The 14,853-nt window shown below is 31.1% G+C and overlaps 1 protein-coding gene across 3 annotated transcripts in view; it reads left to right on the plus strand.

Moving 5' to 3' along the window:
• LOC106466008 (protein zer-1 homolog) overlaps nt 1–14,853 on the plus strand; it is a 56,427-nt gene that overhangs the window by 18,763 nt on the left and 22,811 nt on the right. For all 3 annotated transcript variants that reach the window (XM_013926256.2, XM_022393966.1, XM_022393967.1), the window contains 4 exons: nt 4,041–4,179; nt 4,800–5,002; nt 8,536–8,598; nt 11,366–11,420. In XM_013926256.2, coding sequence (XP_013781710.1) covers nt 4,041–4,179; nt 4,800–5,002; nt 8,536–8,598; nt 11,366–11,420 — 460 coding nt within the window. The remainder of the gene's footprint in view (nt 1–4,040; nt 4,180–4,799; nt 5,003–8,535; nt 8,599–11,365; nt 11,421–14,853) is intronic.

The following is a 14,853-nucleotide window of genomic DNA, read 5'->3' on the forward strand; positions in this document are numbered from 1 at the left end:
GTGACACACAAAAATTGATGTTTATCTGTATTTTTTAATATTTACTTTTAAATTAAAAAATTTAGTAATATATAATACTAAAATGTGAATTATAATCTACAGTTTGATACCAAAGTTATTGACATAAATTCATCAAATAGTAGTTCAATAATATTTTGAATGCGAGTCAACAAACCCGTGACCTGCCTCTAAAGGGTTAACACATTTAAAACTAACATTTCAATCATTAAACAAAGCATTTAGAAACAAGTGTTTGTTACAATCAATGAATTACATGTATACAGAAATATGTTTTTGAATTTCCTTGGTTACATGTTAAATATGTTTTGACTATTTTGTGAAATAGGGAGCATAAAGATGATAGTAAAACTAAATTTAAATCAGGTATACTTCCCTATGAAATGATAAAAGCTTTTTGTTGTTGAGTTGTAATTCATGCTATCAACAAAACGTGACTAGAAATTTCTGAGTGTTATTTATTCATTACCTAGTATGCATCACTTACCTATAATTCTCCACTCTCCAATCTTCCACAAGTCTTATTGCACAAGCTTCAGGGGATGTTACATAAGCTCTATTTTCTGTCACTATTTTGATTTTTCTCATTTACAGCTATGCTGTTTATTTTGCTACGACATTATTTTTGATGTAATTATTTCCACTGTTATCAGAATTACTATACCTTATATCTTATTTATGGTAATGTGCAGGGCAAATTGTAGATACTGTGTCACCTCTGATATTTTGAGGCAATCATGCAGGTGTATACTGATATTTTCTGCACATTTCATGATCATGTGGTACGATCGCAGGTTTTTTTTTATAAAAGTCAGTATTTTGGTTTGGCTTCAGTGCTCTGTCTTTGCACTTGCATTCAGACCATTAGTTGGTCTACTACTCATGATCAGTATTAATTGTCATGATTAGAGGATTCTTGTTAAGTGATTTCCTCACACAGCATTGACCTTCCAGTTAGTTTCTTCTCTGGATGTATTGATTATGAGTGCATATTCAATATCTTGTTAATCTGAAATTTTATATTAACACACACTCAGGAACTCTTTATCCATCTCCTTTGGCTTTGCAATACCTCAATTTTTGGGTTCTTATTTTTCTTCACCTGACAATCTTTTCTGATTGGTGGAACAATGGATTCTCTTTACATGGAAATTCCTGAGAGTCATACTTACTTCAGATACCATCATTTGGATATTACTCTCTTGTAAATCTTTTTTCTGATCTGTTGTCTATTGGAATTTTTCCTACTTCTTATAGTTGCTTACAAGTGAAGCTTATTTTTGTGTTTCTTGTTGTAGATTCTTCCTTTTTTTTTCCACCTAATCTGAATCTGAATCTTTTTACCAATGCCTTTCTTTGCATTTGAGACTATCGTGATATTATTCGTAGTGTGATGGAGACATATATTCGGCTCTGTGGTAGTCCTCCGGTGGGTTCTGAGGCTGCAGTTGAAGGTGAACCTTGACATTTTGGACAGACTTTAGATTTGCTTTTTCCTGTGCCTTTTAGTTTGTTGGCTTTTCAGTCCCCCCTGTGGGACAGTGGTGAGTTTTATTGACTCACGGCACTGGGATCCAGGGTGGATGTGGCAAATGGCCAAACATTGCTTTGATCTAACAAAAAAAAAATTTACCTCGCAAACTGTAATCAATACAGTCTTTAAATGACCTATGAAAAATGAAAGGGATGCCACTTTGGGATTAGCTGCCTTTTATTTGTTTCTTCTGTTGGTTCTTCGAGTGTGTAATGTTTTGGTTTTTTTCCTGGTAGCTTTTGAGCCTGTACCTGTGCTTAGTTGTGCTAACAAAATAGTCATGGATCAGCTGATATACATTTATTATTAGTTAAAATGGATAATGTTGTGAAAGTACAAGGGTACAGTTTTGAGTCAGAACTCGCAGATGAAGAACTGTCTGTTCCGACCAAAAGATCTAAACAGAGAATAACAGTGACCTTGAATTGGATGATATAAGATCAGACTGTTTAGGAAACACTGACTGATGTACTTGCAAGGAATGTTTACCAGTGCCAACAGTTATTGAGTCTTTTTGTTGTAAAAAATGTCCAAAGCTCAAAGAAAAACTTATAGAACTGGATCATGATGGGTGTATCACATTCCATGAACAATCCAATACCCTATGTTTGGATCGTAATGTTCTGCGACTGCTGTCACTACTTACAATACATGATTCATTGAGAAAGGCCCCAAACAAGTGAAATCCACTTTAGAATTGTTTATGACAACAACAACAACATTAGTAATAATAATAATAAGAATAACAATAATAATTAAGAGCAAATTTTGATTTCAGATTTGTACGTTTAGCTGTTTAAGAGATATTACACTTACTGGGCACATGGTAAATTAGGAAAAAAACAACAAAGACCATGTTTTAATTATTTACATTTATTGATTTATTTTATTTACAAGTTTTCACCATTTTTATATGAATATTTTCTCACAACTCACCTCTATCTGTTGACATTTCCTACATCTGTTCTCTGTACTTTACCGTTCTTGTCACGGTTGTTTGTGAGAGTAAAATAGATGGGAAATATAATTTTCTTTGGATACAAATGTGGTGCAATATCATATTTAGGATCAACTAGCAAAAAACATTTTTCAAAATGGTCTTTTCTATTCATGCTGTTTTAGCTGGAAGGTGTACAAGTCTAAGCTTTGCAAGTCATAACTTGATTTCTCTGGATTATCCCAAGTTAAACTAAAAAAAAGATAATTCTGGAAATGTTATCTCAGTTTTGTTACAATCAGGAGCACAACAAATAGGCATTTTGACAAAAATTAACTGAAATGTGTCCATTGAAACTGAGCTGCTAGAAAACAAAACAACTGATTCATTAAACAGTTTCTCTAAATCACTTGTGACATCACTGTAGTTGAGAAATGAATATCAAAGTCACTCACTTCAGGATTTTCTGCTTTATAAGGCAGATGGGTTGATAATGGGTATTTCAAAAAAATGTGTCTTTGTGTCAAAAGAGATTTACTACTTACAAGAAAGAGTTGAAATACATATTTACAAGGGGGGATTCTAGTTTGTAATAAGCTACACTTTACACATGTTATTCAGGAGTAAAGTGTTCCTTTAAAGAGGGATTGTACATATATTTTAATGAAGAAGGATTTCATCCAAACAGTAAGGTAAAATAAAAGTTCAAACATGTTCAAGTAATTTATAATTTAGTATTAAATTTTATTATTACATTTATTTATGATAATTTTATCCATAGTGCATTTCAGAATAGTATCAAGATTTTAATGTGTGACCTACAGCTACCTTTTCTAGCATAAATTTCTGCAAAATATATAAAGATAATGTACAAATGAGAACAGAAATTCATACCCTACCATTGGTACATTATTTTTGATGTAGGTTTAAAGATATATTTCAACTGGGATCTATAACTTTTATGTATACTACATTGGTGGTAAAAACAAATTAGCATGAGGGTGTTCTCTGTCTTCCACACATTTGTTTAGTTAGCTTTGTTTGGGAGAATAACAACATTAGACATAACCCAACATTCCTGATAGGTGTTTATTGTTATTATTTCTTTCTAACATATCTTCAAAATACATTTATCTAGATCAGTGTTTCTCACATGGCGGGTTTTAACCCCCTTGGGGATCGTGGGCAGGTTTCCAGGTGGGTCACTAGCTATCTGCACTGTGTCAACTTGTTTTTTTTGACACCTTGAGGTGTATGAGTGGTGCACATATTGCCTTTGGTATGAACTATGACAAACTGTTTTGTCATCCTTGTGGTTATAATGGGGGGGGGTGTCTCGTCAACCAAAACCTAGATGTAGGGGTCATCTGGCAAGTCTGGCTGAGAAACACTGATCTTGCACACTGGAAAAAATGTTAGACCTACAGCTAAATAGAAATAATTTATATTTATCTTACAGAAACTTTCTGTTCATATGTATGTGTGTGTATACACACACACATATATACACATACATGTTTATATATATATTTTTTTTTATTCTCTATCCAGCTCAGGTTTAAGTACTGTGTGTGTTCCCCTGAGTGATATTCCAGGATTGAGAAAAAGGTCCAATAATCCTTTGGAGTTTTTAGGACTTTTTGGAACACTTCATGAAGCTTGTTTTCGACACCATATTCCGGCTAAGAGAGTAAGTTGTGGAAGTTTTGGTGCAGTAACAATTTTTGTTAATACACATGTATAAATTTTTTAAGTGGTATTCACCTTATTGATTTTTCTGAAATGATCAGATTATGTTTATAATGCACTTGGAGCCTTTAGTGTGGAAAAGTTACATAATTAAAAAATATATAACAAAACTTTAGCATTGAAAGTCTAATTTAATCAAATAATTAATAAGACTGAAAGCTGGAAGTACTTTGTTATTGCTGTGTACCTAATGTTACAGGGTTTATGCTACAACTTTTGCTAATTTGTGTGTGCTATGCTTTTTCAACAGGTATAGCAAAAATAGTGCTCTATACATGAAAACACATATACAATGTTCTAGTTTTTTGTCATTTAACTATGAGATAAAGTTCAATATGTATTGAAAGAACATGTTAGCCTTCTTCTGTTAGAACATACACTGAACAAAATCACATGTGGGCTGCACATTCATTGTAATTTTTGAAGCAGGTCTGATAAAAGACTTTCAGATGATAAACATATTTTATTGGCTACTTGCTTTACTTCAGTATTTTAATTTCATTACCCATAGCTTAAATGTATTTATTAATTCAGAGTGAATGTATCAAAATATTTTTATAGATTTCAGGAGATGCTAATGAAGAACAGATACTAACAGCTGCTCAAGTATACTATGACAGACCCGAGTATCTACAAAAAGTCTTGAATGATCTTTTCAATATATTTCGTTATGGTTCTTGTAGTAATCCAAGACTAGCTTTGGATGTAGTATTGATTGCTATGAAGAGATATATAAGTGAAAAATCTATCCAAATTGCTGGAAGGTAAGATTTTTTTAATTCTATTTTTACTGTATGGTAGATTTAAATTCTAGCTTTTACATTGATACATGGATGAAATTAAGGTGATTTTTTTAAGCTTATAAAATAAAATGGACCTTTTTTCCTCCTGCACTGTGATTTTTTTAATAATTTTAAACATTTTAATCGTAAAGTCTGGAGGCAGTTATACAGAAATTTGTGACTGTTTTAGTTATCACAATATCTAACAAAGGATTCAAAGCACTAAAGTTGCATGTCAACTTTGATTTAGTACAAGAGCCTTTGAACAAGACAAATTTTGTGTTCATTGGTTCACCTGATATAGCACAGTGGCATGTTTGCAGACTTACAACTCTATAAACCAGGTTTTGATACCCATGGTGGGCAGAGCACAGATAGCCCATTGTGCTTAATTACAAACAAACACCTGATACAGAACAATCTTCATTATAAAATGAGTTCTTCTCTTCATTTGTGTCAAGATCATGGTGAAAATATATTGCTTTTTTACAAAGTAATTTACCTATAGAAAAACCTGTTTTCAGTGCTACACTAGCCAATATAAGCTGGAAAAGGTTCACAATTCATGTTTACTTTAGTCTCAGTTGCAAGTGCAAGATTGGAAGGTGTGATGTTTACATGAAATACAAACATTGTGGATGCAGTCATAATTGGGTTTCCTATTGAAGTTAAAGCAGTCAGAGAGAGAGAGGTTCTCCAGAAACATTAGAATCAAATAAAAAAGAAAACTTCAAAGCAGCAGGAATAATAAAAATAAGATATTTTGTTCTTCTCATTTTAATCACTTTTAGTGTCTTAAATTGTTCAATGATTGACTGCTTAGATATGATTAATCAGACCTCATCAGAGAAAGTTGTTTATTGTTGTTTCTATTTAGTGCTCAGTGTGTCTTAGATATCATGATCATGTTCAGAACCATTCTTATAGTGCAAATCAAGGTCAAAATGGAATGACCTGAGTAAAACTATCCTTACTTTGGAAAGATTTTCATCAACACTAAAACAACATTTTGAGAATTTCATTGCATTTTTCAAAAGAAGAGATTGAACCCTAAATGAGAAATTGGTCTAGCAGATTTTCTTGTGTTGAAAGTTGCCACCAAAACATGACGATTTCTCTACAATCAACTCACAATTGTATGGTTAAAAACAAGCATAGAAACTGTAGATATTTATTTATAAGCTATATTCAAACAAACAAGTTGTAGGTAATTTCAGTTTCTAACTCTTATAGGGTAGGTTATCTTTTGATTGCATAAAATCAGCTCCTTTTCTTAGTTTTTTCATAAATGTATTTACTTTTTTGTGTGATAATCACATAATTTTATCACTTGCTATTTCAAGATCTTCATATTTTTTATTTTTAGCCATGACACAGTAACTCATAGAATGGCTCTGAGATTATGTTTTTAAAGTGCAAACTTTTAGCTTCTAGCTCCATCATCTCTTGACCAATTTGAGATCTAGTTATAGTTTTGGACGCAGAAGGTCACACCCTGATGTATTTGACCATGCTTAAGGTCTCATAGATTAATTTACTCTAATCCTGTCCCAAAGAATTTCAATTTGAGGGCAGGCTGGTAGAGATCCTGATGAGTAATAAAATTGAATTGGTTGTATGAGCTCCACATGCGTGGTACAGCTGGTGCACAAAAATATAACTAATAAGTAGGAAAAAATGGTCTCATAGATCAATTTACTCTAATCCTGAATCAAAGAATTTCAAGTCATAGAGGCTTCCCTCTTGTTTTCCTGCAAGTTACAGCCTTCCTTCTAATGATGATTTTCAGAGACTTTTATTGGTATACTGTTATGCTAATTTGAAGTAGTATCTCATGTGAGTTGCTCTTGATTATGCAAGATAATATTAAAGTGATTAATAAATTTATATTTTTAGAAGTATAAATAAAATTAACATTGATATTAGTATCAAAAACATGTTTAAACACAGAAGTCCTTTTACAGAAAACATGCTTTTGTTTTAGATGACACTTTTAAATTAACTGTTTATGAATTGACACTCTACGTACAATGTTTTTTTTTTTACAGGCATTGGTTGTTTTTGCCTAAATTATCTTCTCTAAGTCTCGTAATAAATGAATATTTGTAAAGAAAATAGTTTTAACATATGGAAAATTTCAATGCTAGATCTTGTTCTTACTTATACACACAAACACACACGTATTATGTATTATCTAACTTTTGTATATACTATAAGATGCCAAAACAGTAACCTAGTATGAAATTTAATAATTCTTACAAAACTTTTTTCAGTACTAATTGTTAAGGTTTAATGATAAGGAAAGACATTTCAGTAGGTGGTGATGAGCATTTGTACAGAGGCACTTTAAGATTTCTTCAGGAGAAATATTTGCATTTATATAAATTATGTTTAAAATATGTTTGTGGTGCTGGTACTGATATGTTTATATTTTTTATTACATAAAAACTGAAGATTAATTTTTCACTAGATCAGTGTAACTGCCTTTCTCCATATTCTGATTTAGATGGTAATGTAATGGTGTTTTTTAATAGTTATTGATAATGCTGTTTAACCAAATTCAATTTTACTGGAAAATATCTGGTTCTGTTTTATTCTGTTTGCCTGCTCTGAATATTTTAACTTCTTTTCTGTATAGTTAAGTTATTCAGATTGAACTCTAAGTACATGTAACGTACTCTAGTAAATGTTGTAAATATAAACATAGTAATTTATTATCTTTTAAGTTATGTAATTACAACAAATACAATTATTTAGCTGAGGTGAAAAATTAGTTTTTTTGGTTTTGTTCATTACTGTACATTAATCTTTGTTTATTTATATATTCAGATTGTTTTGAACTTATTGAAACGAAATTACTTACAGTAAGCTCATAAAACCTTATGAGTTTTTTTTATTCCAGTTGAAAATGAAAAGTGAATGTGACCTGTAAACTGGTTTTGAGGAATGTCTTATATGTGATATTTGACAAACAAAGCCCCAGTTTTGGTTGTTAGTGCTTAGGAATTACAGGACATATATTTGATTACTTGTTTTAAAGTTGAATTTTATGTCAGTAATTTAGTAGAATTCAAGTATTTGTTAATGAAAAATGTAAAGTCTGACATTAAGAAGCATTATGACACCCTCGTACTGCACTAAGATATATTGTGTGATGTGTAAAATGATTAATTTGATGATAAAAGGAAACCATTTAGCCCTGTTCCATTTGAGGAAATGTCTTTTTTAACTGATTTAACATGTGGCTTAGAAAGCCTTTCATTCAATGAGAAAACTTGTCAATTAGATTGAACATATCTACAGTAATTGAATTTGATTCTTACATGTAAGTGTTGTATACAAGCAGTAATAACAAGTCAGGAATTGTATGTCTTAATCATTTAATATTATTACTATGTACAGTAATTTGGAGGTATTTTATGGTAAGTGATGAATTACTTAAACATAACTCTAATTTCTGTCTTTTTGTTGTAAAAACAAAAATCTCAGATGGTTTTTTTATCCATTTTTTTTAGTGCATCACTCTTTTACATTGTCAAGGGAGAAGAAAAACCAAATTTCAGCATTAACATTAAAAGGTGAGCAATGCATGTTGTGACATATTATAGCAAGTCACTGTAAAACATAATATTGCTTTGAGTTTTCTGTGGATATTTTGAATGAAATATTAAATAATTCTATTGTAATTTACACATTTCTTGAAAGTTAATTGACTTGTATATCAATCAGTAGTGTAATCTGTCTATTAACCCTTTCGACGGGCTCGGTATAAACCGTCGGTATGAGTTCGTATACACATTTGCACACATTAAGTATTTGTACTATAACTTTTAATGCTGTATGTATATCTTCACAAAGTTTGGTAGACTTTTAGTAATGATTCCAAGTCTTTTGTACACAAAAAATCAGATTTTTTAATGAAGTATTTTTACTAAAGGTTTGTTTGTGAAAATATTGAGTCTGTTTCATTACTAGCCCAAGTGCGAAGTGATTTTCATGTCATAATTAAAAAAAATATTCTTCATCTCAAAAACCTCAAATATTATTTGTGTAATCTATAAAACCTCACAAATACATTTTGAACATTTGTTTTCAGTAAAACTTTATATTTTGTTTGTTATTTTCTCTACCCTAACTATACAGGGTCTGTCAATTTGACTGACGTTGTAACCATCATAAAAAAATTAGGAAATAGATATAAATTTTACTTTTTTTGTTCTATAATGACTACATATTATAACATGAAAACACTAATGTTTAGTCTAAATAGATCAAATCTTGTAACATTATTCATTTATATATATTTATTATTTTTATTATATTGATCTTCCACTCGTGCTTGGCTAACAATACAGAAGTTACAATGACGGGGTGCACTTGCACTCATGTTATCCGTATCCAATAATATAAATCTGACCTTTAGTCTTTACAAAGTGACTTGCCTTGGCTGCGCTTTAGTGGACCAGTATTTTGTAAAATTACAGTCATATTTCAGTTATAATACATTATATATATGTATATACATTATTACTATATACAAATAAGTTCTTAAGCTTACTTTTTTAAAACATAGAACAGTAAATGAAGAAGGAAAGCAAACAATTATCTCTACTTGTTATGACCTTTGCACTTGGTTGCTGCTTCATGTAGCTTGCTAAGCCTTAAGAAATTTCGCACTTGGCGGATGTCAAATGAAATAATTTTTTTAGGTTTTATATATATACATTTGAATAAGCAAAAAATCATAAATTACTTCATCAATACCCTAGAATTACATAATAATTTATCAAGTTTAGTAACTAAGATGTATTTTGGTCTAAAAAAAGTATGAAGTTTCGAGAAGACTAAAGACGCAAACTATCTCCTTGAAATCTTGTTTCAAAAGAATGATATGGTGTCCTAACACGTGAAAATGGCTGAGAAAGCCACTAGGGGACATTCTGAGCTTTCAATTGGTTATTCACGTGTCACATATACCAGTAAGTGTATATAAGGGACCATTTCCAAAAGTGGAAAGAGGTGAGCGGAGCCACTGTGTTTGATTCACTACAGGAGTGTTATCTCAGCAAATAGAAATGATAGGAGGTTCTTATTTTATGTTCTAGCTTGTTAATATCGATAATTTTAATTGTTAATTCATAAAAAAACTATAGACTTTGTATTTTGATATCACAAACATCTAATTTGAACCAGTGCTGCATTCAACAAAAATCGGTGTTTAAGTGTTTTTTATATTACTTTTAAATTAAAAAAAATTAGTACTGTATAATACTAAAATTTGAATTATAATCTACAGTTTGATACCAAACTTATTGACGTGAATTTATAAAATAGTAGTTCAATAAAATTTTGAATGCAAGTCAACAAACACTTTGACCCGTGATCCGTAGCGATAGGATTAATCTAGTATCACTTGGTAATTGCCTAATGTAGTTTTGTCTGTATTCATTATAAATGCAAGTGTTCTCTTAGTTTGTTTGATGCATCATACAAGATTTTACTTAATAATTATTGTTACACTCAGTATTAAAGCATTTGTATAACCTAATTAATTCTACCTCCTCGACCAAATTCTATACTTGTTTTTTTTTTTTCAACTACATGGAAGTATTTTGTTTGATGAATTTCATTCACTTGTAATTACTGGTTATAGATTTGTGTGTTTGTGTGTATAGTACTGGATTTCCCTTCATTCTGTATTGACTACTAGATATTTGTAGAAATTCTTTACTAAAACATTAGTAACATATATCAGACAGTCAGTATTACATGTATATACATGTGTTTGTGTGTGTGCTTGACCTCCAGTTGAAAATTTAATGTAACCATTTAACTAGTTTCAGGAATGTTTTATATGTATTATTCAAAAAATTATGTTTGTGAAATTCTTGGGGATTATAGGGCATATTTTTTATTCTTTCATTTTAAAGTATGATTTTGTGTAATTACCTTAGCAAAATTTAAGTATCTATTACTGTTAGTAGTGTGAGGAATTTTTTTATATGAAATTCAAAATATGAGAAACATTCTGAACCAGAATGATTTGTACAAAACAAAATTATTATACTTTTATAAAATAATAGGTTTGTTTAATGAAAACAAAGTAATTATTTTAAGTAGTATTCTACAGAAAATAAAATAATATTCTAGTGATTTGCTGTAAAGGATTCTAAAGATTTTTAACTTTCTTATTTTATATAAAACACAAATAGATTCAAATGAATTATCTGACCCATATTTTTGTAAATGAACTTAGATTTTCTCTTCTCTTTAACTCAGAGAATATTATTATGTTTTAGAAAATTGGGAAGTAATGTTGTATATTTATTTCTTGACTGTTTTTAGGAATATTGTGAGAACGTTATTAGATGCAATGTGTAAACACAGAAGTGATAAAACTGTAAGTATTAAGATAAAGAAGTGGTTTTATCAGATATTTCAAATAAACATGTGAGTATATGTATGATACATGTCTACAATCATAGTTAAGATTTCACTTAAATATATACTTTAATACAGTTAATATTCTCTCAGTTTGAAGATTGTGGATTTTGTAAATGTTTTTTAGAGAGTTATTATAAAACATGATAAAATTTAGCTTTTTTTTTACCATGAATCTCGTTTCAGGATAAAAATTTAAAGAAGGAAATTAATATATCATATCTTCTTTCAAATATGTTATTGATATTATTGTGTACTTACTGCTGTTGCACAGGACAAATGTTTTGTAATAAATTATGTGACATAAATATGATATAAGAACATTTTTAATAAATAAAAAAATGCTCTTTGAATTTAAAATAAGCAGCTTATTTCATTGCTCATTTGAATCTTGTTGGCATAATAATAAATTGTATAATTTTTGTTAGTTATTTTTATTATATCCTTGGTACTGTTATGACAAGCGAAGTCACGCAACGCTGGGTGCATGCGTGCTGGAGTTTCTCGAAGGATCATGAATTTTCCTGGCAACTCTAGTTTGTTCCAAGGCGCCCTCTTTTTTAGTATATAAGCCCGGCAAATAAAGCCAGCGAAAAAAGATAGAATTGCAAAGATAGATATAGAGATAGATAATTGAGTGAAGCGAACAGTAGGCACCGTAAGTAAAGTGTGTGAATCGCTGTGAATTATAGCGTGTGTTTATAAAAGCAGTTTAGCTAAAGTGACTGTGGAAATTCTGTGTATTACAAAGTTGTATCGAGAAAAAATAAACTAGTGTTATTTAAGAAAGGACTTGTATCGCTGAAGTTCCTCGGAAATAATTTATACCGGAAATTAACAAACGAACAGAGACGTAACAATATATATTACTGTTACCTTCTCAAATCAAATGATTTGAACACTTGATAAAATGTTGGTGTAAAATTAATGAAGATCTAACTGTTCTCATAACTGACAATCTAATAAAGAATATTTGTTGTTGTGTTCTGTATTTGTAGGTTGTTACAGGTGTTTTTGGTAAATGTGCTTCTATAATAGGTTTGTTTTCTGTATTTGTAAGTAATGTTACAGGTGTTTTTTGGTATGTCTGAATACGGGATATTTGTTGTTGTTTTCTGTATTTGTAAGTTATGTTACAGGTGTTTTTGGTAAATGTGCTTCTGTAATAGGGTTGTTTTCTGTATTTGTAAGTAATGTTACAGGTGTTTTTAGTATGTCTGAATACGAGATATTTGTTGTTGTTTTCTGTATTTGTAGGTAATGTTACAGGTGTTTTTCGTATGTCTGACTGCAGGATATTTGTTGTTGTTTTCTGTATTTGTAGGTAATGTTACAGGTGTTTTGGGTAAATGTGCTTCTGTAATTGGGTTGTTTTCTGTATTTGTAGGTAATGTTACAGGTGTTTTTGGTATGTCTGAATACGGGATATTTGTTGTTGTTTTCTGTATTTGTAGGTAATGTTACAGGTGTTTTTGGTATGTCTGAATACGGGATATTTGTTGTTTGAACATTTGTAATTATGTTAGATTGTTGTTCAGTAGTTCTTTTCAGTTATGACTGTGTTTATTTAATTAGATGAAATATTTGTTTACTGTGCGGTTGTGAATGTAATGTTGCTGCATAAGTAAATGAAGGTGAAGACTGTGAAGTTGTGGGCTGTGTTATTGTGTCGGTGGCAGTGGTGTTTTTCTGGTTAATTTTTGTGTGTTATTTATTTCCATGTATTGTGTATTTGTTTCCGTTGTTTTAATGTTGTTGTGTATGTTGTAGATTCTTGTTTTAATATCCTTATATTTTAGACATCCTTTGTAATTTGCGGTATGTTGTTGCTTACAATTACAGCACAGAGAATTTTCATGTTCTTTAGGACAATCAGAATTATGACAATCTCCATCACATCTCACACACATGGGCGTCCTCAGACATTATTCCAAGGAGGGGGGCAAAGTTTTCGGGGGGGGGGAGTATTGTGAAATTGTGAATTGAATAAAAAAATCATATACATATGCTGAATGAATAAAGAAATAATTATGTTTCTCATTTTTCAAGGGGGGGGGGGGGCAAATGCCCCATCTTGCTCCACTTGCTGACGCCCATGCGTTAGAGAAACTTATAGGCTGCTGCGACGTGCCCGTAACGTTGGCAATTAAAACACTGATTAACGACCATGTCTGGTGTTTTAGACTCTTCTACCTGAAATCTCTGATACCAGAGGACATAACTGTTTGATATTAGATTCTGGACATCCCGTGTTTCATATACGTGAATTTGTCTTTATGTTTTATTTGAAATTATTCGTCCTATTTTTGTGTGAGTTCATTCTGGATCTGTTCAATGTCAATACCGTAATTGCACTTCTATGATGACAAATTATTTGTTCCTGGAAAGTGTATTGTGATATGTCCTGGCTCGAAGGCATCTTGAGGCCAATCTTTGACACAGCTGCTTAGGTCAGCCGACCCGGTTACTCTGACTAAGACACTACCCTTACCTAAACGTTTAATTGCTGCTCATTAAATTCTGTTGACACCGGTTTCAGCATCGGTCTTTGTAGAACTGGTAGAGTCAGGTGCGTATTTGACCTTTTCCTCCCTCCTTGACTGTTATTTTAATTAAGGCTTGCAATTTTTTTTTTTTTGATTTATCCTTCTCTTTTCAGGTTCATGTCTGTGAATGTTATTTGCGTAAGTGTATGTTGTAGCTACAGTATATTGTGTATTACAAGTGTAAGTAATAGTAGTGTTTTTCTGTTAGCATTTATTTCCGGATTGTATAGGTTTGTTTCAGTTTGCTTTGTCTTATTGTGCATATTGTAGATTCTTGTTTTAATTTCCTTATATTTAGTGGGTTATTGTATTGTTTTGGGCATTCAGAATTATGATGGTCTCCATCACAACCCACACATCGTTTCTGTTGACCATCAAGCTGATTTGGTTTGTTTTGAATTTCGCGCAAAGACTATACGCGTGCTATCTGTGTTAACAGTCCCTAATTTAGCAGTAATATACTTGAGAGAAGGTAGATAATCAACACCACCCATCTCCAATTCTTGGGCTACTCTTTTACCAGTGAATAGTGGGATTGACCGTCACATTATGCCAGTTAATTTTACTAAGCCTTTAAATACAACTAATTATATTTTCTTCTCTTACCACATTACAACACACTAGTCTGAGTCTGCCTTCATAGTTAGCCAATCTTAGTTTTCTTCAGAAAGTAAATAATTTCAAGTTATCCAAACTTCAACACTGTTCCTTGTCTCTTTCAAACACTTGGAATATATCAATGTACTTTTCCTTCCATGAACCTCTTGTTTTTCGAAGATCGAGTAACTGTGAGAAATACTACCGACCTAATGATTCCCATACCTCTCATATGCTTTTAAAATAAAT

The sequence above is a fragment of the Limulus polyphemus genome, unplaced genomic scaffold (genome assembly GCF_000517525.1).
Source record: "Limulus polyphemus unplaced genomic scaffold, Limulus_polyphemus-2.1.2 Scaffold2120, whole genome shotgun sequence".
NCBI lineage: Eukaryota > Metazoa > Arthropoda > Merostomata > Xiphosura > Limulidae > Limulus > Limulus polyphemus.